General features: G+C 35.2%; 4 protein-coding genes and 1 non-coding gene across 9 annotated transcripts; 2 read left to right on the top strand and 3 right to left on the bottom strand.

Annotated features, from left to right (window-relative positions):
• Positions 1–76: 76 nt before the first annotated feature.
• TRNAN-GUU lies at positions 77–150 on the bottom strand. Its single transcript has one exon. It is a non-coding gene; the product is annotated as a tRNA-Asn (tRNA).
• A 708-nt stretch (positions 151–858) lies between these two features.
• LOC109192322 (double-stranded RNA-binding protein 2-like) lies at positions 859–5,115 on the bottom strand. Of its 2 annotated transcripts, XM_019342899.1 has the most exons (4): positions 3,707–3,838; positions 3,532–3,591; positions 2,799–3,018; positions 859–2,086 (listed from the first exon to the last, which is right to left on the bottom strand). In XM_019342899.1, exons 1-4 carry the CDS (start codon positions 3,722–3,724, stop codon positions 1,125–1,127), a joined length of 1,260 nt encoding a protein of 419 aa, XP_019198444.1. In that variant the 5' UTR covers positions 3,725–3,838; the 3' UTR covers positions 859–1,124. The 2 variants fall into 2 exon arrangements, with proteins under 2 accessions (XP_019198444.1, XP_019198443.1); XM_019342898.1 differs by lacking the exons at positions 3,532–3,591; positions 3,707–3,838 and adding an exon at positions 4,642–5,115.
• A 2,872-nt stretch (positions 5,116–7,987) lies between these two features.
• On the bottom strand, positions 7,988–11,098 carry LOC109192327 (protein AE7-like). 2 transcript variants are annotated; one of them, XM_019342908.1, is made up of 6 exons: positions 10,942–11,098; positions 9,709–9,864; positions 9,231–9,336; positions 9,045–9,144; positions 8,480–8,525; positions 7,988–8,317 (listed from the first exon to the last, which is right to left on the bottom strand). In XM_019342908.1, the coding sequence occupies exons 2-6, from the start codon at positions 9,830–9,832 to the stop codon at positions 8,214–8,216; spliced, it is 480 nt and encodes a 159-aa protein (XP_019198453.1). In that variant the 5' UTR covers positions 9,833–9,864; positions 10,942–11,098; the 3' UTR covers positions 7,988–8,213. The 2 variants fall into 2 exon arrangements, with proteins under 2 accessions (XP_019198453.1, XP_019198455.1); XM_019342910.1 differs by having other exon boundaries at positions 9,709–9,861; positions 10,942–11,097.
• Positions 11,099–14,562: 3,464 nt separating this feature from the next.
• On the top strand, positions 14,563–17,921 carry LOC109192323. 2 transcript variants are annotated; one of them, XM_019342902.1, is made up of 4 exons: positions 14,563–14,743; positions 15,835–15,989; positions 16,127–16,420; positions 16,977–17,921. In XM_019342902.1, exons 2-4 carry the CDS (start codon positions 15,855–15,857, stop codon positions 17,646–17,648), a joined length of 1,101 nt encoding a protein of 366 aa, XP_019198447.1. In that variant the 5' UTR covers positions 14,563–14,743; positions 15,835–15,854; the 3' UTR covers positions 17,649–17,921. The 2 variants fall into 2 exon arrangements, with proteins under 2 accessions (XP_019198447.1, XP_019198446.1); XM_019342901.1 differs by having other exon boundaries at positions 14,563–14,772.
• Positions 17,922–18,792: 871 nt separating this feature from the next.
• On the top strand, positions 18,793–20,910 carry LOC109192325. Of its 2 annotated transcripts, XM_019342906.1 has the most exons (3): positions 18,793–19,010; positions 19,772–20,415; positions 20,505–20,597. In XM_019342906.1, exons 2-3 carry the CDS (start codon positions 19,807–19,809, stop codon positions 20,511–20,513), a joined length of 618 nt encoding a protein of 205 aa, XP_019198451.1. In that variant the 5' UTR covers positions 18,793–19,010; positions 19,772–19,806; the 3' UTR covers positions 20,514–20,597. The 2 variants fall into 2 exon arrangements, with proteins under 2 accessions (XP_019198451.1, XP_019198450.1); XM_019342905.1 differs by having other exon boundaries at positions 18,796–19,010; positions 19,772–20,910.
• The last annotated feature ends 488 nt before the right edge of the window (positions 20,911–21,398 follow it).

Here is a 21,398-nt window from a genome sequence, read left to right as displayed (position 1 = left end):
CGTGGTCTGGACCGCAAAGGGTTGTAAAATACTGGACCATATAATTTTCCCCAAAGGATTGTAAAATAATGAAATCCGCTAGAAGGAGGGCTTGAACCTCCGACCTTGTGGTTAACAGCCTCACGCTCTAACCAACTGAGCTATTCCAGCAACTTTGACAAACACTCGATTTGTATCAATGTATCTGATTTATTTCTTTAGACATTTGGGTAGACCATCAACATTATCTGGAATCTGTACCCTCTTCAGAGTTTCATTTTTTTTAGTATACTCTTCAACTCCCTCTTACCAGTTTTAGGAGTTTGAACCCCTATCCAACACAAATTGAAGGCTTGGAGGGATTGAACCATAGGTCAGCTCCTACACACATGACATCAACCAAAAAGTTCAGCCCACCATTAATCACATACCCATTATATCAATCAGTAAAAGACTAAAAGGACAGTTCACATAATTCATTTTTCCACTGCACCTCTAAATTTGTAACACTCTGCTTTGATTAAGCCAAGAAACGAAGGATAAGTTCCAGAACAATGCAGACAGTAGGGAGAAGAGATGAGAGGAAATTGGGAGGTAAATTTTTATTACAACTTTTTCATATTGGGGCTTGGGCCATTTTACAATGATTATATACTCTTCCTACCCCTTCTAACCAACCTCATATACTCAATAATACTCCCATCCAATCTCACAACTAACTTCATCTCCCAATCTCTCTCTGGTTCCAAGGTACAACTTAGCGAAGCATCACTAACAAAAACAGCTTACTAGTCACTGCCCATGCAATTTGAATACCTGATTGTAAAGCCATGAAATACGACAAAAAGGAAAGCCACTACCCTCAACTGGTCAAAAAATAAAAAATCACACCTACGTATTTCTTAAGCATCTGTATAGATAGAAGCCTCCCTACTAGCCAGATATGCACTTTTCTAAATTCACTCTTTCATAATCATTTCGTCACTTTTTGAAAATAGCTACTGAAACTCTACTAGAAAGCAAAATATTTGATGGAACAAAAACAAAGGAAAAGGTTAAGCACTACAATAAGGCCACATATGATGGCACCCAGTACGAAAGGCCATTGAAGGTGCCTGTAGCTCATGACATTCCTCTGGCGGGCATCAGATCTTTAGCTGTTTGAAATTCTCGATTTCCAGAGACTCCTGGGGCTTGTCCATTACAGCAGTCTGTTCATTACTCTGGCAAGGAGCTGGCTCCAGGTCAGTTGAAATCTTTGGAAGCTGCGAATCAACTTGAGGTGGCAGAGTTTCAGAAAGAATTGGCTCCTCTACCTTTTTTGGTAAGACTTGGTGACTAGGTGGTGCCTCGAGCTGGATCTGTGAAGTTCTTGAAAGTGATGGTTCATCTGCTCTGCCTGATGCCGGTTTAGATGGTTGGTGATGTACTTGAATTTCTGGTGCTTTAGGATTCAGTGCTTCATTACAAACTGGTGGAGCTTTAGAAGATGGGGGCTGCTTTTGTTGAGGTTGTCGATCTACTACAGGTAATTCCTCTGCTCGAACAGGGGGAGGAGGAGCAGCATAAACTGGCACAACATGCCTAATAGAGACGGATGGCGCCACCCCTAGTGTTGCCGGCCTTATTACTCTTGGAGACTGAGAAGGTGGAGGAATTGGTGGTGCAGAAAAAACAGGAATAGCATTCCGTATTGTCACCGGAGGTGCAATCCTGTGGTGGGGGCTAAAATGCCGAACAGGAATGTAAGGTGCAGCACTGGCTGCAGGAAACATCTCAGGTTGAGCCGTCCTCGAACTAAAGGATGCCTCATTTAATGCTGCATTCATGTGTCTACTTTGAGCGGTAGTTCTTAAACATACTGGACTGACAGGTCTACTGCGACTAGCCGTTCTTGGGCATATCAGGGGAAGTATTTTGGATGTTGTAGTTGTAATTTGATGTGTACTTGATGGTCTTGGATTAGGACTGGAAAAATTTATAGGAAACGGTACTCTAGCCAACTTTGCCTTGATCAGAAATTTTTGTAAAGCACGTGCTACAGTTACATGCTCTTGCTCATCATTTCTCCCCTTATCTGGTGTTGAACTCTCAGATTGTTGTGCCACTGCGTAGACAAAAAGGTGCATATCATGCAATGTATAAGAATAATAGATGAATCACATTATCAAGAGCAACCAGCTGTATACCAGGGAAGAAAGCAAAAAATAATAATAATAAAAATAAACAAATAAATGTGTGTGTGTGTGTGTATATATATATATATATATATATATATATATATATATCAGTGCTGATTCAGATAGTTGATCCAAAAATTATTTATTAAGGAAACTTAAGCAGTTAACCACGTACAAAATACCATCCAATGCTTGATTGGACCAATGCCTACTGTGTAGAGATCAATTTTAATAACTAAGGCTTCGTTTGGGAGAGCATATGGATGCATAGTTAATTAGTTATTGGATCAATGCTTGATGTGTAAAGATCAACTTTAATAACTTGGGCTTTATTTGGGTATTGGGAGAGCACTTGAATGCATGCTATTTGGGGCAATGCAATGCTCCAACTGCACAGTAGAAGTCAAATTCCCACCAGATACTTGGAGATAATTTATCCAAAACATTCCCATTAATTACTATTATTATTAAATCCAAAAGAAAAATCAATTTGAAAATATTTACCTTCATTAGAAGGAACTCAAGAAAGTCAATTCTCTTAGCACAACTATATGAGAATTTGATAATTCCTATTTTAGCTATAATAGTGTAAAACTGTATCAAAAAGAATATAAAGTTTCAAGGACTTGGATCACTCACATAATTTTAGGGACGACCAAGCTGCCATGGCTGCATTTTTTTCAGCTTGCTTTTTATTTTTAGCTGGCTCCCCACTAAATATAACACCTGCCAATTCCACAGTACCTGTAAAGACAGGTAGATGTCCTAGGCCTGATCTGAATGTAGTGTATGCCGGCAATGATGCTCCTACTCTTTGAGAAACCTCTTGCAAGAGATTCTTGTATACTCCTGTCTCATCCTGTAAATTTTGTGGACTGATGTAATTAGTAAGAAAGCATAAAGAATATTATATAAGTATATAACCAATTCCAAGAGTGGAGTACAAGAGAGAATCATTGCATGGAAACCATAAGCTGCAATTTAAAAGGTTAATAACACTATTGTCCTTATTTAACACAGTAAGAGGTTCTAACTTTGAAGCTTATTAGAAAAGAGGCTTTTTGTCTCTACCTTTAATAAAAAGACTCTCTCTCTCTCTGTTTAGCATTTGGCCAGCTTATGTGTATTGAAGTAGCTAAGCCACAATAAGATATGTGTCAAACAAGCACCCAATAGTTAGCATATTAGTACTCTAGCCCCTTTAAATGCTTAAGTGAGCATAGACACGTAAGAAATTCATCATGCAGGGATGTACCTCTCACGTTGCCAATAACAACTTAAAGATATCATTCTATATGTGAAAAATATTAATATGCAAGAAGCATATATTTTGGTGAGTTGTAGAATCTGATACACGAGTAGAACTACCTACTGTGTAACATGAGCTGTCATTTCCCACTCTCTGCTCCTCTTCCTCTCTACAGAGTACAGACTTTTCTTGCAATAAAGGAAAGGGGAAATGAACATTTAGGAGAAAAGCAGCCCTCATTACAATAATATAAGAATCCAATATCCAACATTATTGTACAAGTAGACGGTGTTATTACCTTTTTTATTTGCCTCATAACTTGTCACACATTTAAACCATAAGGATTATAGACGACTTTTAGTAATTCCACTTTAAGGTGCAAAAAAGGTAAGACACACAATATTCAGTAGCTCTCCCCAAGCCAAAATACATCTTGAATCAAACGTAACTGCATGCAAACATCACAAACAACATACACAAGATGACAAGCAGATTGCAAATAATACCAAAATAAAATGCACTTGTGCAGAACAACCTGTCTTACAAAGCCTGCAAATGATCAATATATCTTGATTATCTTCTCTCGTCACTTATATTTCTTAGTATCAAGGTTATTATTGACACCGTTGTAGTTTCCTATAATCCTATTTGATTTCAAATGGAGGATGTCGTTTGAATTTCAATGCAGACAGAGGAGGAATATCAATAGGCCAATGGAGAAGGCAGTAAGCCATGGTGATGGATGTGATGAAGGACCCTTTTTATTCAAGCCCTACCCCAAGTCATCGAGTGTCTTATAAGTGAGAAAGTGAACTCGGGAGAATTTCCAGTCACTCACTTCTTACACCAAACTGACCAAAGATGACTAGATATTGGTTTCCTTGGAAACTGTCCATGGTTTAGAAATTCAATCACCGTGGATTAAATGTCATTTCATGATCATTGACATGTCAATGGCAATAAAACTGAATACGATGTAAGAGTATTTTGATTATTTTCCAAATGTTCTAATGGGTTTTTTATATTCACCAGTAAAAGTTTAATCAAAATCACAATGCAAGTGATTCTCTTCTGGAATTCAAGTTACCAATTCAGTATAAGCAAGTTAAATGATGAAATAAAATGAAACATGCACAGGAATGTAAACCATGAGGGAAAATACTGCACCGACAATCAAACTAAGAGAGAAATAGAACAGCCCCAGCTTATCGCCAGCTAAACTCGAAGACTCACCAAAATTCTGGCGGCAAGAGAATTGGAAGGTCCACGGTTGGCGAGAGCATTGAGCGCCACCTCAGCTGCGGAGTGCTCAGCCTGGCGAAGCGTGGAGCAGTAATGGGGGCTCTCGAAGGTCTCGCCGTTGAAGTTCACCGTGGCCTTGAATCGGGGCCCGTGATCCGGGCCTTCTCTGATGCAACTATACGACGGCAGGTTGAAGCAGCTCCTCTGCGCCAGTTCCTGCAGCTGGTTCTTATACATTTCTCCAACGCAAACCTAAGCAACAACCCCAATCGGAAGCAAATAATGAGCCGGACGGAAAATCAGCTCAGATCATGGAAGCTGGGGGCCGAGCTCCGACGGCGATCGCGGGGAGAGGATCGGAGAGATCCTAGGGTTTTGCATATATACAATGCGAGTGTTTGAAGCGATTTCTAGAGAGAGAGAGAGGGAGAAACTTCACAGCATTACGGATTGTAGAGAGAGAGAGAGAGAGAGAGAGGGGAAGTACTTTAGTTGACATAAAAAAGAAAAAACATGAGTGATAAAAGTACAGAGCTTTTTGTTTGTATTTATTGCTCCGCTATTAATACTCTCGGAGTAATGTTAACCTGCATGCGGCCCCAAGGAAAATGAGGTTGCAAACTATTGTGTGGATCATGAATATTAAGTACATTTTTAATATATTAAAAGTACATTATTTTTGTATTGTGGGGTACATTATTTTTATACCGAAGTTAGATTATATAAAATAATGTATCTTTAATATATTAAAAATGTACTTTTAAAAAATGTATCTTACGTACATAAATAATGTACCCTTAGTATATTAAAAATGTATTTTTTATTTATGGTTTATACAATTGTGTGGACCATGATCCATGCAATAATGTGGTGTTGGGTTGCTTCCTCCTCACCAACAAAGGCCTCGTGGTCTAGTGACATAACTATGGCCTTTCAAATTAGATGTCTCATGTTTAAATTTGGTATTAACTCTTTGTACTTCAGTAGGTCTATATTATATTATAATAGAGTCAATAATATCAAAATATATATATATATATATATATATATATATATATATATATATAAATTACTAGAACTCAATGATTCACTGTATGAAAGGACTAGTGTCCAATACTCACAACAAACCTATTACATTAATTGTTTCATTCTTTGTTTGCCTAATGTGGTTCATCCATTTAGAGTCCATACCTAATATTTCTATCAATTTATATGAAGTGTTTGATATAATTTTACGATAAGTTAACACTTTTTAAAATGTGTTTAGATAGATTACAAAATTATTTTTGTACAATAAGAAACCCTACCAAGGGGGGCAACTACTTCTTAATCATTGTGTGGAAACACCCAAAAGCTGAAATATCAAATAAAATAAGATGTATTACTATTTATTGAGTTATGACTTATGACTATATATAAAACTATATGCAAATCTACCCACAAATTAAGCAGGAAAACTTGCTCGGAGTGTCAACTCGACATTAGTTATAAAAAATTGAATTTTCCAAGTGTTTCTACTCTTTAATACTGGTATTTTTAATCTACAGAAGACTCCATATTAAGGTTATAACTATGTTCTACTTGCATTAATATTTTTTTTGTACGCAGTATTAATGAGTTATAATTACACTTTCAAATTTAATATTCAACATTTAACCACCGTATTTGATTATATAGTTAATGTTTTATTCAAAAAATAGTTAATGTTTTGATTAAACATTAACAAGAAATCATGAGAACCAAGTGGCTTGTGGTATCCGGTTGGTTCTTTATGTGGGAGGTTTAAGGTTTGAGCTTTGGATGTACACTAAAAAAATATATATATTACCAAAAAATAACTCATGCTAATTATATGCCAATAAAATAAGGGGAAATGGATATTTTTACGTGGATTTATTATATTTTCAATTTATATTTTAAAATTAGATACAACTTTCAATTCAATCATATGTATTTTGTAGTTATTTAGAAACAATCAATTTAGTCAACTCACAATTTATTTCAATCAGTGGAAGGAAAAAAAAAACCCTAAGAGAAAGAGGCTAATTGCATCTCATGTTGATCTCTTTAGAAGTCAAGACCCCTAGACAATCATCATTTAAGGCTCTCGGATCATGAGGGAGCTCTCACCATTTTACTTCAATTGTTACTAAGTTGGTCAAAATATTAGCTACTTAATTTTGCTTGTGGTGAACGTGCTTCAACGAAATGTCCATCGCATGATCTATCCAACTCTTGCATTTCTCAATGATATTTCGCATGGGTCCTGATGGATTATTTGAACCGGGGGTCCGGATTATACAACCCGAATATATGATTGAATATAAAGAACGAATGATAAAATGACAATAGGAGTAGAAATATTATATTAATTGGATGTATAACGCTATTACAGAGGTTCGGGACGTGTAATAGTCAGACAATTGTTTTAGGAAAGTAGTCATGACAAGAAAGTAGGAAAGATTAAGAGAAGACTACGGGAAGTTACAACTGCACAAATAATAATAATGATACTAGTCAAAGGAGGAAGAAATCATGGCAAGAAAGTAGGAAAGATTAAGGGAAGACTACGGGAAGTTACAACTGCACAAATAATATTGTATAAAAGCTCCGGGCTACAGACGAAGGGGGACGCCAGTCTCAAATATAAAACCTCTCCTCTAGCTACATACATATTCTTTCTTCTTCCATATATTTTATGGCCATGGCCTTACCTATGTACATGTACTACACCTACAACTTAGTGGATTACGGCTTGACTTAACCCAAAAAGGCTCGTGGTTTTCACCGTATTGGCTTCCACGTTAAATATCTTGTATCATGCCTATTTATTTCTTATTTATTGATTCCCTGCAATCATCCTTTCTTATGGAGATTATTGACCCGTATAATTACATACCCCGGAGTCAATTTTCTCCATCAGGTCCCAATTGCATACTAGCCCCCATAATCCATTCTACTTCTGCGAGTCACTCCAAATTTCGCTTTTTCGAAACCCTTTATTCCAAGCCCACTCCATACCACAAAGTATCTCCCAACTCTCAATCACAATAGCTATTGTGAGTGCACAAAAAATGAAGGCATTATCAATCCTATACTCCCATGTGATTTACAAGCTATTACTTGAGCGGAATTTACCTAGTGCACACAGCACATTATTGAGTAGTGTGTAGTGAGCGTTTTCCGCGTCACCAAATAATAATAATAAATAAATAAATAAAAATTAAGGCATTCAACCTGAATTGAAGTTAAGATGAGATTCTTCTTCTGTAAATTCCTCATTTACTATTATTATTTATTTTGGAATATTGGAACAAAAATAAATAAATAAATACATAAACAAAAACAGGCACTTTGCTCAGTTAATAACATCCTGGCAACATTTACTGAAGTTATTAAGTTAATGAACTGAAAGAATCAAGAGTGGTGTAAAAGTATAACATCATATAAAGGAAAGGAAGAACAAGCAATAATCCACTAAAACTCAGCAGGCTACAGAAAGTATAGGGAATTTTATGGAGCCCCGGAAGCGAGCTCGAGAATAATCGCACAGAACCTACCCTTCACGGTTCATAAGATGGAGCGAGGCATTCGTTAACCATGTCCACGAGGTTGGGATTTTCCAAAGCTGCAGCAACTCGTTCTTTGTCATTCAATTGTTTATTTACTGCAGGTGAAAAACGGCAAAGACCTTAGCTTCAGATGGAAATATCCTTAACAAGACAGTTTAGCTTTATCAATCTAGGTTTAAAGTCACGCTAGGAGTACTGGTAACACTGGATGCACAAAAACAAACAGACAGCCCGCATAGAGGGAGAGAGGGATAGACCTGCAGCTTCCGTGGCGTGACTTCCTGGTGCAACTCTAATATCAACCTGGTAATACAACATATAGACATTTAGATTACAGCTTTTACGAGTGATCACAGCCAGTCGTCTATAGATTCCTTCATTTTGAAAATAAAAAGAAGTAAAGAAAAGTCAGCATGCAGCACAATTCCACAGATGAGGGGACTGAGTTTTAAAGATTCGAGCTTGGTGTTATTGACTCTCTGTGCTTCAGTAGGTTAAGAAAGTAGTTATGAACAGATACTGCATTGTAACAGAGTCAGTACTCAGTAGTACTCAAAAAAAAAAAAAAAAAATGAACGAGGAGCAAATTGCACAACTTGTTCATTATAACACCATTCTCTAGTCACTTGGGGTTAAGCCAAAGATCAATGCAGTAGTTTTATGAACTTGTTTAGTCAACTGTAATAATATAATCATAGTTACCCTTTATATGAATCAGAAGAGGGCTCTAATCATCATAGTTACTCTTTATATAAAAATGTTTGAGGTTGAAGGACTATGATGTGCAAGGATGCAGTCAATAAAGAGTTTTCAGAAACATACTTTATAACGAGAAGGCAGGCAGCGCATGAGTTTAACTCGCAGGCATAAGCCTATGACGGTTGCCATACTGCAATGCTCAACGGTTGGGGTGAATGTGACACTGAAATGAATAATTATTTAGACAGCAGATTATATAAATTCCAGAATGGTTTGAAATGAAAGAACTTCAGTTCACATGTTCCTCACGTGACATGGTTTCGCTTGTCATCTATTTCAATGGCATCTTCTGTAATAACTTTCAGCTCTTCTAAGGAATAAGGATGCTCTGGATCTTTTATGTCTCTAAGATGATGTAAGGATGTTAAGGAGTTTTGATCTTGAACTTCAGAATTAAATACAATGCAAGAAAACAAATTAAAATTGCATGAGAAAATCTAAAAATAACATTCAAAGATCTACCGATTAATCAGCGCTGAATGTTTTCTAGTTCATAAGAAAAAGAATGGTATCAACCTAAACATTTAACAACAACAATTTGTAACAGGCATAAATATTTTAATCGTTCTCATTATCAGTGACTTTATAAGGCCTTGTCATTATTTGAGGTCATTAAAAGAACGATTTTGTTTTATAATAATCATCTGTAGTAGTAGTAATAGTAGTAAATTATTTCAAAAATTTACTGATGTAACTAGCATAGAATAAAACCATTTGGAAAGGATATCAAATATTTCTTGTTGGTCGATTGGTTCTACTGCATATTCATCCACAATCGGTGTACTTCGAGCAGCTCGGCGTTCCTTCTTCTCATAAACAATGGGATTAGCATTAATCAATTCAGAAACCATTCTTAGCACCAATTTGGATGATGGCCACCCTGCTAAAAGTAGTATATATAATTAATAACAAAGCTATAGAAACCTTATCTTCAAGAACCTACAGATCAGTAACAGAGACGAATTATGCACGCAATACCAACTATATTTGAAAGAAACTAGCCTGAAAAATAATTACTACAAAATATGATCTAATATTCAACACATTAATATATTAGGGCCAAAAATGCCTGGTTTACTTGTAGCGGATGAACAAAACAATAAATTTCTTTCGGGTAGCGACTGTGGACTTTTCAATAAATCAAAGAGCAAGAAATTTCTGAATAATTCATACATTGAACAAACACCAGGTTCTAATAGAATGACAGACGAATATTGATAAAAGATCAGAGACAGATGAAGATTGATTTTCTAGTTCCAATTACTAAATCCCGATACAAAAAAAATAAAATTAGATTCTGACAAGTTACCTCAAATACCAAAACAACATGCTCATTCAATCACTTCTCTATAATCACTAATTGCTAATTTATACTCATAAATCATAATAATAATAATAATAATAATAATAAGAAACAAAAGAAAATGTAAGCTTCAGCCATTAGTATGCTCAAGTGTTTGCCAAACTCATCATAGAAGAAACAATACCAAATCTCTGCCCCTATAAGAACAAAATATTACCCAACTCCTTTTACTCTTTTACAATTCAACATATTTCACAAAATTCACTAGATTTCATTGTGGTAAATATTAACCTTTGCCAATCTCTCCAAATATAAGGAACGAGGTGAAATTTCTCCCTTTGTAAGAGCAATACTACTGGATTACCTTCTAAATTCACAAAATCCATGAGCCCCTAAGCCTATATATTAATTCTGCAAACGATTTTCGCATTTATCTCATGCCTCAATTTGAAAGGAAGCATGTACATATACATATATTAACATACCAGTGATTCATATTTCTGGGTATATAAACGCATACCACCTACATAAACATAACCATATCTTCTCCAGGATTATGGGAAAATAATTGCAATCAGTTTATACATTAAAAATAGTAACTTTATTGGGAAAAATAACGAAAAAAAAAAACGGAAATTTGAGAGGTTTCGTGCTTACGAAATTATTCTCAACTGTTCGCCCAAGCTCTGCAGTCTGACAATCTTCCCCAAATTCTGTGTTTCTACGGACTGTTATTCTTCAGGGTTAGAGAGAGGTAAGTGGCGGGCTGACGGTGGTGAAGAAAAGCGGAGGGAATTGGACAAGTCCATGAATTTTGAGACACAATCCTCCCAATTTTCCAAATATTTCTTTTTTTGACCATTCAGGGAAAAAAAAAAAAAAAAAAAAAAAAAACTATATTGTCCAATTAAATTTTTTAATACAAGTGAAAAAATAAATTAGCAATTGACAGCGTACATAAATTTAGGGATAACAACAATAATTGAAGTGTCATTGTTTAATAAATAAACATTATGAGTCAATTTCAATATTATTTTTTTTGTTACCGGTAAGACAATGAGTTAAATCAAAAAATTTATTTTTTCTATTCTGACTATTTGTGATCTATGATTCTATTTTATCATCAATTCAGTTATTATTCATATTTTTTTTTATCAATGAATATATCACTTGTATGACTTAGATGTCTCACACTTATATTAAAAAAAAAAAAAAAGCAATTCGATTGATGGGGAATATAAAGAGATTAGGTACATGAATTGATGCAATATTATAAAAGTTATCACATGCATGAAGTTTAAGAGACATTAAATTTTGTGGCTACATTTATTGATAATTAGAATTTGCTTTAAATATTATTAATATTTGTGTTTTATATTTCCCATGTATGCTTGTACGGAGTAAAATTTGCAACTCTTCCATTTTCCTTGATTTCTATTTAAACGGACTTTATATATAAACATTTTAGTTTTGAATACAATTATAAAGCTTATGAGTTAATTTGGTTATTGCAAGTTTTACTTTCGTTGTCACCTGTTGGCACCGTCTCATTTGTTCTATATTAAATACTTATCTAGAAGTTTTTGTAACTCAATCTCAACCGCCAGCAGTAAATATGTGATGTTTACAGGGAAGAGTTGAAACTATAGATACCAAGATACAATTAATTTGTATATAGTCATTTAATATTTATTTACTTTATTGTAAATATATGTGATCAAACAATTTCAAACACTTGATATCTTCTAGAAGATTGGAAAGAAAACAAATAATAGACAACTACATGGTTGATCTATCAAGGACTCAACACTCATGACATTAGTTAGTACTTGATACTTATAAATTGACTAATTAAAGTTAATAGATACAAATAAATTGTAACACCAAGACTATGTGGTCTAATGGTACCTGGGTTGGATTTCCATTTGGAAGGTTGTAAGTTTGAGCATCAGTGGAGGCGTTATTAGCTTGTTGTGTTTCAGTAGGTTGAGAAAGTATATGAACAGATATTACAATGTAATAGAGCTAGTAGCATTCAAAAAAAAAAAAATTGTAACAATAAAAAATCGCATTGTACTAAAAAAAAAAAGTATAAAATATCATTTTACATACATACTCTTTTATAAAATTGTGTCATCTTTAACTGCCCACATAAATTTAATATGATATATTCAATGCATTATCTAATTAATACATTATTACTAAATTATATGCAGCAAATATTTTAATAGTTTTATTTTTATTATTGCCATCTTAGGTAATATATTTTTTGGGGGGTAAAACTTGGTATATTCTACCTACATTTACAAAAGAGAAGATTCATATTTTTCAATTATGGAGTAATATTATTAATTCCGCACACAAAAATATCCTAAAATATTATGTGTGCACTAAATGTACCATTTTAAAAATATTTTTTCAAGTACAATTTATTGTGGGAAAAAAAAGTCATTTATAATTAGTAATTTCTTTTCCCTTTTCAAATATACCTTTAAAGACTACTTCAAACATTTGGTATGTTTCATTTATTGTGGGTCGTTGCCAAAATTTGAATAGTTTTTGTATTCTTTCTTTGCAAAATAGACTTGTAAATATGTATAATTTTGATCATATGAAAACACTACTTCATAATAAGAAAACTAAAAATCATTTAAAGTTGTTGATCTAAAAAAAAAAAAAAAACTAACGGCTTTTAGCAATGAAAGAGGAAAATGTAATGACATTTCATAAATAACTTAAATTTAAAATGCGATTAACAATACCACATAGTGCACTCATGACTCGCTCTATATGGATGATTGTAGAGAACATATGCAATATGTAGCTTTGTTTAGCTGTACAATATGGTGTTGATAGTTGCACATGAATTAACATTGTGCTTAAATCAATGGGAGTTAAATAGGTTTTTAAATGGAACTACAATATTGGTTTTCACTCATTAGAATTAGAATGACAAACTTTACTTAATACCTTAGAAATATTTGTTTCGCCTCGATTGTTACTTTTGCATGTGCGAGGAGCGAGATTTTTGATTACCCTCCCAAATACCTTTTCACTATGACAAGGAGACAATTGATGTTTGAAGACCTAATTTTACTTATGATCTGATGACCTAAATTTTATTTTTTAGTTAAGTTAAAAAAGTATCATCTCAATTTTGTTTTTTGTTTTTTGTTTTTTTGTTTTGTTTTTGTTTTTTTATTTTAATAAATAAAAAGAGAAAAATATTAATTAAAATTTTAAATATTTAATGAAATTTCAAACATTTGATTTAGGATAATATCATTCATACTTGTAAAATTTGACTTAAAATTGTACACCCAATTATTAATTTTAAAAATTAATATTTTGTATCCATACTTTGTATCTTCTTGACTTCTTATGGGGAGTAGGAATAAATGAATAATAATCAATAAAAGGGAAAATGACACTTTTTCCCCCTTTGTTATATACTTATAGCACTTTTCCCCCCTAAATGATTTAAGTGGCAGTTTTTCTCCCTGATATATTAAATGGACATATTTACCCTTAAAATAAATATTTCATTTATTTTTCTTCTCCAACAAATTATAACCACGATTTGAAAAAATAAAATACATTAAGTGTTGAATTTAGAATATTTTAAAAATAAAAAAATAAAATTTTAAAAGAAAGTTTGAACCAACCGTTCAAATTGGATCCAAAATCGTGAACCGACGGTTCAAAATAAAACTCAAACCGCGATTATATATACTTATATGTGAGAGTCAATATAAATGCAGAAAAAAACATACACTATTTGTAAATATTATAATTCTAATTTAAGCTATTGCTAGTAGTTGTTCCGATTTGAACCTCCGGTTCACGGTTCAGGATCCATTTTTTTCCAGTTCACGATTTTAATAAACGGAAACCCAAATATTGGGTTATGTTATGAATCATAACTGAAATTTTTTAATTTGATTGCTATAGTGTTTGGTTCAGTTCGAACCGAACCGTGGTCATCCCTACGTATAAGCAATAATTTGTTGAAGAAGAGAAATAAATAAAATATTTGTTTTAAGGGCAGAAATGTCCATTTAATATTATCAGGGCGAAAAACCGCCACTTCTATAATAATTGAGGGGACAAATATGAATGCATGAATAACTCAGGGGGAAAAAGTGCTATAAGCATATAACACAGGGGAAAAAGTGCCATTTTCCCTCAATAAAATGAAATGAGAAAAAAAATAAAGAAAATACCAAAATAAAAGTCAACTAATTGGCACACGCCATCTAATACCAATTCCACCACCGAACATTTCTTCTCTGTCAAAGATGGCCGGCGTGGGTACCAACTGCCAACTACTCTATAAGGCTTGTGCTCTCCACGGCGTCGTTTAAATTTCACTCTCCCTCTCCAAACAATTTGTTTCTCTCTCCAACCGCGTCTTCTTCCTTGCTCCTCTCCCGGCAAACAATCGGCCTTGTTCTTCTAGGTCTCGATACTCCTCGTTCTTGTACTGAGGTATAGTAATTTGATTATACTTTTTGCTGCTACGATTTGTTTCACTTTTTCTTTTGACTCGGTTTGTGTTGATTTTCATCAATTTTAGCTAATGGGTATGCTGTTATTGTTTGTTTGTTTTGAGTTTTGATGATTATTGAGTGTTTTGTGTGGAAAGTTGTGAACTTTGATCTGTAAGGAGGAAAGAATCTGTCAAAAAATGACTTGAATTCTGATCTTAGTTGCTGTTATCACAAGTTATGCTCTTTGTGTGTGCTGTTGTACCCACCTCACCTTAATCTGGTTTTTTGTGTGCATTTATTTTAGTTTTAGGATTTAATGTGCAAAAGTAGTTCTGGCAAAAAAAGTCAAAAGAAAATAGTTTTGGCTGAGGTGATGGTGCTTTGAGATTTTTCATGTTAATCATGCTTTAGATCTAGCTACTTAAGTTTTTGCCATTGATTTAGTTGTTTATATGAAATAGGAAACAGCTTGATTGTTGCCTTTGTTTGCTTTATTGACATAATTTCTCAGATTTTTGTAAGAGGACTAAAGTTTTTAATCTCCTTTCAATTACTAATTTGATTTACTGGAGCTTAATCTAAAAAAGTATGTGTAGCGAGACAATGAAATACATGTTTCCTTATTGGATCTATGATACTGTATAAGCATTAAGAATTTCTAGATGAAAGGGTTGTTTTGTATTTTTATTTATTTATTTTGTTGCTCTCTCTTTTAGGCTTTTAGCAATATGATTATGATTATCAGGTAAACAATATGTTTTCGATTATATTTGTTCTTAGTTGATGTTTCTTTATCTTTCCTTTACCCCAGTTTTACTGTGTATTTATTTGATATTTGATCTTTCAATCCAATCGAGCAAATTAAACTTTTGTGTTTGTTTATTAACATATCTGGAACTCAAATTATAACTCCTTGTTATGTTTAAATGGCTTAGCAGCCTGCTCTTTAGATTCTTATGACTGTGCTCATTTGTGAACTTAAATATGGCTTCTTCTTTTTTAGTTTGAGGACATTACGTATAGATGTTTGTGTTACTTATAACTTTCCACCTTTGTGCAGGTCAACTTTCTTTGTAAAGAATGGATTTTTTCTCTATGAACTTAAATGATGACTCTTCACCGTTTCAGCAAGACATTATAAGGTGTCCATTTTTGCGTAACATCAATGAGCCTACGAATTTTTCCTTCTCAAGCTCTATGGCTTTCCCATTGCCCGTAAGTTATACATCTATTTAACAGTTTTAGTAACGAACTTCCCATTTTTACAGTTTATGAATTGTGTTTCGTGGTTCCCTATTTTTCACCATGCTGTGTTGGGACTTATTCTCATCATTTTATTTGTATCTTATTAGGTACGTGAAAGTAAAGGTCCTATCTTTGAGGATGGTCCCAATTTTGATATGGCGTTCAGACTTTTCCACGGGCAGGATGGCGTGGTCCCGCTTTCTGGGAGATCATTCATTCAGAATGAGAAGATCGAGCCTGAACCAGCACCAACCCAGTTCAACCCTTTGGCAGCAAAGGCTGCTACCATAAGTCTCTCCGGTTTTGGACTTGCGGGGCCTTTCGGTTTTGATGCATTCTCTAAGAAGTGGAATAATCAAAAGAAGAACTCTAAGTCATCCAAAAAGGATTCTTCTTCAAAGGTACATGTCAGATACTTTTCTGTCATTTTTTGTTCTCATTCTTCATCTTAACCTGTAAAATTTTATCAATGTTCACTTTTGGTTCTTTAACTATAGTGACATTAACCAGCTTGGTTGGCGTGAGTGACCGTGCACTCTTGTCCCTTAAGAGAGGTCGGGAGTTCCAACACCCTCTCGTATGGAAAAACCAATCTGGCCAGCATTTTGGCCCTTAATTGGCCCGGCCCGGTGTGAACGGGGATTAGTCTGAGTATGGTACGGGCTTAAAGGTGCCTCCTACAGTTAGGGCCTGCTCATGACACCTCGTGGTCTGACCAAAAAACTATAGTGACATTATCAATTTAGTCATTGACTCCGAAATTGTTCAATTATCATCCCATGACGTTTGTGTCCATATCAACTTTAGTCGATCTGTTAGGTTTTGGGTTAAAATGGACAAAAGTAGGTTGGTTTTAATGGTAAAATGTTATTCCTAAACTATGGAATGCGGGTGCATTTTGAAGTATTAATTAGTATCTGGCGTCTCAAGCATTCCTCTCGATTCTTGATATTTCAGGGAGGAGACTCAAAACATGAGGCATTGAGCAACGAATGGTTGCAAAGCGGAAGTTGTCCTATTGCGAAGTCATACCGTGCTGTGAGTAAAGTCATTCCGCTAGTGGCAAAGGCTATTCAGCCGCCTCCTGGCGTGCAGCTGAAGTGTCCTGCCGCCGTGGTTGCCGCCAGGGCTGCAATATCGAAAACTGCATTCGCGAAGAACCTCAGGCCGCAACCTCTGTCCACAAAGGTACTGGTTATTGGTGCCATGGGCATGGCCGCAAATATACCCTTAGGAATATGGAGAGAGCACACGGAAAAATTCTCGCTTTCATGGTTTACCGCAGTCCATGCAGCCGTGCCATTCATAGGCATGCTCCGGAAGTCGGTCCTGATGCCTAAGACAGCCATGGCGTTCACCATCGCAGCCTCGATCCTGGGACAGGTGATTGGGTCCCGGGCAGAGCGGTATCGCCTAAAAGCCATTGCTACCAAAAATGTGGCGCTTTCTGAAACTTCCGTAGATGGAGACACTCGAGGACCAGTTCCTGCTACAAAATTGGTTCTTTCTGAGACTTCAATACGCGAACCCGATCAACTAACAGTTGGCGTTAGAGTCGGGCATTGTGGTGAGGCGGGCGATTGGAACCGGATTGCAGGACCTTCTTCACCGGCTCGCGTTCTAAGCTAATATGCACACCATTGATCTTTGCATTGATTGGTTTTCCCCTGATTGTCTGTTCTTTTGTATCTTTTTTTCTTCTTTCATCCAACAAAAATCCAGGGAATGAAGGAATAAGGGAGAGCAAGAGCATTTTGTTGTAAGATCTTAGAGGTTAATGGTGGAGTATGATTTAAGAAATAAGGATGAATTCAGAATTGTTGAGATTTGAGACTTCTTTCATGTTGCAGACCCTCTTTTTATTCTATGAAGTTATAATATAGTGTGCAAGCAATTGTGAAATGATCTCTTTGCAGTTTTGGTTCTTTTCTATTATGCAATCCGCGATTTACCTCTCCACATGAATCTAGGTCGTAAAAGTACAAATTGGACATCTCAATTAACTTACGTCAAATTGTACACTTTTATGCACAAAGAACTTAATCCTAATCCCAATTCAAATTTAAGAGGACCAAATTGTTTTTGTACACTTTTACGCACAAAGAATTCAATCCTAAACCAAATCCAAATTTAAGAGGACCATATTGTTATTGTATACTTTTATGCACAAAGAACTCAATCCTAATCCCAATCCAAATTTAAGAGGACCAAATTGTTTTGGTCCACGCTGCCAAGATTCGAATTTTGGTCTGTTTTCCCAAATACCGTCTTTACGTCAAATTGTACACTTTTACGCACAAAGAACTCAATCCTAATCCCAATCCAAATTTAAGAGGACCAAATTGTTTTGGTTTAAAACGAGACTGATAGAGCATTTGGGAGGTTGAACCCACTTTGCAATAGTTATGCTGTGCAACCGTGTGCACCATGGTCCATGCATGGTGCACACGGTTGCAAAACGACGTCGTTTTGACTAAAAACGCGCGTCCCATTTTAAAAAAAAATTCAGTTTCGATTCCTAGCAATAACATTATGGTGCACACGGTTGCACAACATAATTTGCGCCTACTTTAGACATAATCTCCACGCTGCCAAGATTCAAACTTTAGTCTGTTATCTCAAATATTGCCTACTGAATCAGTGAGTAGTAAATATACCCTTTAAAATTTCTCATAAAATTATACTTTCACTAAAAATATAAGGGCATAAATGACTTTTAATAAATATTTTTCCAACTCGTAAATAGGGTAGCATATCCGTGTACGTTTCCCAAAGGCCAAAGCCTTTTCATTTCATATGAACAATAAAAAAAATAAATGCCAATTAAAATTGGATTTACAAAACAATCCGACGCTGTAGCAGAGCTGCCCTGTTTCGCCTGAGCTCAGAACCGTCACGGCGGCACCTCTTTTTCCGGCTCCTTTTGTACAATTGTTCGTAATTTGCCTTTCAATTTCAGAAAACCGTAAAGTTTTGCTCCGTTTCAGCTGGGTGAGCTTACGGAACCCTAATTCTACTAGCTGGGGCATTTTTACAAACACCTCATGTTCTTGAATATAATACCTCAAGTTTGTTTGTTTTTGTTTTGCTGCTTGCTCATGCAGTTTACTACTCCTTACTACATTACATATTGAGTCTCTGTTGTTCCTATTCTGTTTGATACTCCATTGCATATTGACTGAAGATTAATATGAAATTGTTGTATTGAATATGAACAATGTCTTAACATCAGAAATCAGAATAATCTTTTGGTTTCAGATTGTTGATAAAGCTTATTTAGTAGAAGTTTGTTGTTAGCTAAAATAGCTACAACTTTTGTTTATATCCCCTTGGTTTTCTCCAACTCAGTAATCCCGTGGTTTATGTTCATTAACACTTGTATTTCCATTATGGTTTTAAACATGGAGGAGTTCGAATCATGTATATCTTTCCCGAGGAGATACATGTTTTATTTAAAATTTGAGTAAATATCTGTTATATTTAAGGGTTTGTCTCTAATTCTTTGATGCAAGTAAATAGCTTCTGAACTCATTTTTAATGAATAACATGATAAGTATTGTATTTCAGAAAAAAAATTGAATTTTCTCTATTGCATAGCAGATTCCAATCTACAAGCTTGTTTTGGATTGCAAGATTTTCTGACATGTCATTTCATATTCCATTTGGCATTTTCATTTTTGCATTGTATTCCCACTTGCTCTTTGTTTCTGTGCTCTCCCTCGTGACTACTTTTACTTCCATCTTGCTTGCAGGATCTACCAATCACCTACGTCCATAGGTATCAACGATGCCCAACACCTGCATTGCCAGATTTACTGGCATTCATAAAGCTGTTGTTCCACTTCCTCGCAGAAGAAAGTCTAGAATGGTTTTCGTAAGGCTCTTTTCAACATGTGCATCACCATATCTGTCTCCAAGTGCTCCTCTTATTCATCCTTGCTCATCCTTGGTTTTGACGGGCTGTGTAGCTCCATCAAATGCTCCGCAACGCTCTGAAGAATGGTTTGCCCTTCGCAAGGACAAGTTGACTACAAGCACCTTTAGCACTGCTTTGGGATTCTGGAAAGGAAAACGTCGATATGAGCTCTGGCATGAGAAAGTATTTGCTCCAGATGTTCAGTTAGTGGAATCTCCTAGTAAATGTGCTATGGACTGGGGTGTTCTCATGGAAGAAGTGGCAATAGGGCAGTACAAAAGCATCACGGGCCGTGATGTGAGCTCATATGGATTTGCAATACATTCTGATGAAAGATTTGATTGGGTCGGTGCATCCCCAGATGGACTCATTGGATGCTTGCCAGAGGGAGGGATTCTGGAAGTGAAGTGCCCTTACAACAAAGGGAAGCCTGAAAAGGGGCTTCCATGGTCAAACATGCCGTTTTACTATATGCCTCAGGTACAAGGCCAAATGGAAATCATGAACCGAGATTGGGTAGATCTGTATTGTTGGACACCTAACGGAAGCACAATATTTCGTGTGTGTAGAGATCGTAGTTATTGGGAGCTGATGCACGGGATTCTGTGGGAGTTTTGGTGGAAGAACGTAGTTCCTGCTAGGGAAGCCCTCTCGTTAGGAAGGGAGGAGGAAGCCAATTCATACATACCAACCTCAACACACAATGCCACGGGACTCGCGATCGCTAGAAGCTTGAAGTTAGCCAAGGAGGCTAAATTGTGGTGCAGGGATATTGCTGGTCACACTGAATTCTTCCATTGATGCACTCTTGAATCTTGAACACACAGTAGCAGAAAGAGTGGATTAATCTCCACTGTTTTGACCCATGCTGATGTATCAGTACAATGTTGTACTACATTCACTGGCTTTTCTAATGTTATACTTGTATGGAGGCTGATCAATTTTATGCAGTAAAGCAATTATTTATTCATATTTTCTAATTTTGTTCATGCCGCCATTGAACTTAACCATGGAGTTTTGTCAAGAGCACATAAATCCTAATCTATGTAGCATGAAAACACGAATTATTGTCAAGAGATTTGGATCAAATTGGCAAAAAATGGAAGCTTTCTTTGACCTAAGCACAAAAAAAAAAAAAAAAAATACTTCCAACCAATTTATGTGAGATGGTTCCACTGAAAAAATGCTAATCAGAATTAAACTTGCATTTTTAGTTCACAATTCGATTTGCAAGAATTGTAATTAAATCCGTGACCTTTATTTCATTTTTTTTAAATTTTGGTCAAATTTAAAAAAATTCATTCAATATTTGGTTAATAGATTCTATTAAAGTAAAAGTGATAAATTAGACATAGAGTTTGGGAAATTATCATTTTGTTATATGAAAAATGTGACACAAACAAAATAATTTAGAATTAAATAGTAAAAAAGAAAAAAATAGTATAGTTGGAAGACAAAACTGA

This window comes from Ipomoea nil, unplaced genomic scaffold, assembly GCF_001879475.1.
Source record: "Ipomoea nil cultivar Tokyo-kokei standard unplaced genomic scaffold, Asagao_1.1 scaffold1770, whole genome shotgun sequence".
In the NCBI taxonomy this organism is placed as follows: domain Eukaryota; kingdom Viridiplantae; phylum Streptophyta; class Magnoliopsida; order Solanales; family Convolvulaceae; genus Ipomoea; species Ipomoea nil.
This window is presented reverse-complemented; position numbering and strand designations above follow the sequence as displayed.

Bases quoted from the DNA above. Each gene is read 5' to 3' on its own strand.
- LOC109192322 (XM_019342898.1), bottom strand. From the start codon at position 4,887: ATGTATAAGAACCAGCTGCAGGAACTGGCGCAGAGGAGCTGCTTCAAC. The intron at 3,019-4,641 runs GTGAGTCTTCGA...CAAAATTTACAG, and splicing joins CTCTTGCCGCCAGAATTTTG to GATGAGACAGGAGTATACAA. The intron at 2,087-2,798 runs GTGAGTGATCCA...TTGTCTACGCAG, and splicing joins TTGGTCGTCCCTAAAATTAT to TGGCACAACAATCTGAGAGT.
- LOC109192327 (XM_019342908.1), bottom strand. From the start codon at position 9,832: ATGGTTTCTGAATTGATTAATGCTAATCCCATTGTTTATGAGAAGAAG. The intron at 8,526-9,044 runs GTATGTTTCTGA...TTGTATTACCAG, and splicing joins GCCTGCCTTCTCGTTATAAA to GTTGATATTAGAGTTGCACC. The intron at 8,318-8,479 runs GTCTATCCCTCT...TTTCACCTGCAG, and splicing joins TCACGCCACGGAAGCTGCAG to TAAATAAACAATTGAATGAC.
- LOC109192323 (XM_019342902.1), top strand. From the start codon at position 15,855: ATGGATTTTTTCTCTATGAACTTAAATGATGACTCTTCACCGTTTCAG. The intron at 15,990-16,126 runs GTAAGTTATACA...GTATCTTATTAG, and splicing joins CTATGGCTTTCCCATTGCCC to GTACGTGAAAGTAAAGGTCC. The intron at 16,421-16,976 runs GTACATGTCAGA...TTGATATTTCAG, and splicing joins AAAAGGATTCTTCTTCAAAG to GGAGGAGACTCAAAACATGA.
- LOC109192325 (XM_019342905.1), top strand. From the start codon at position 19,807: ATGCCCAACACCTGCATTGCCAGATTTACTGGCATTCATAAAGCTGTT.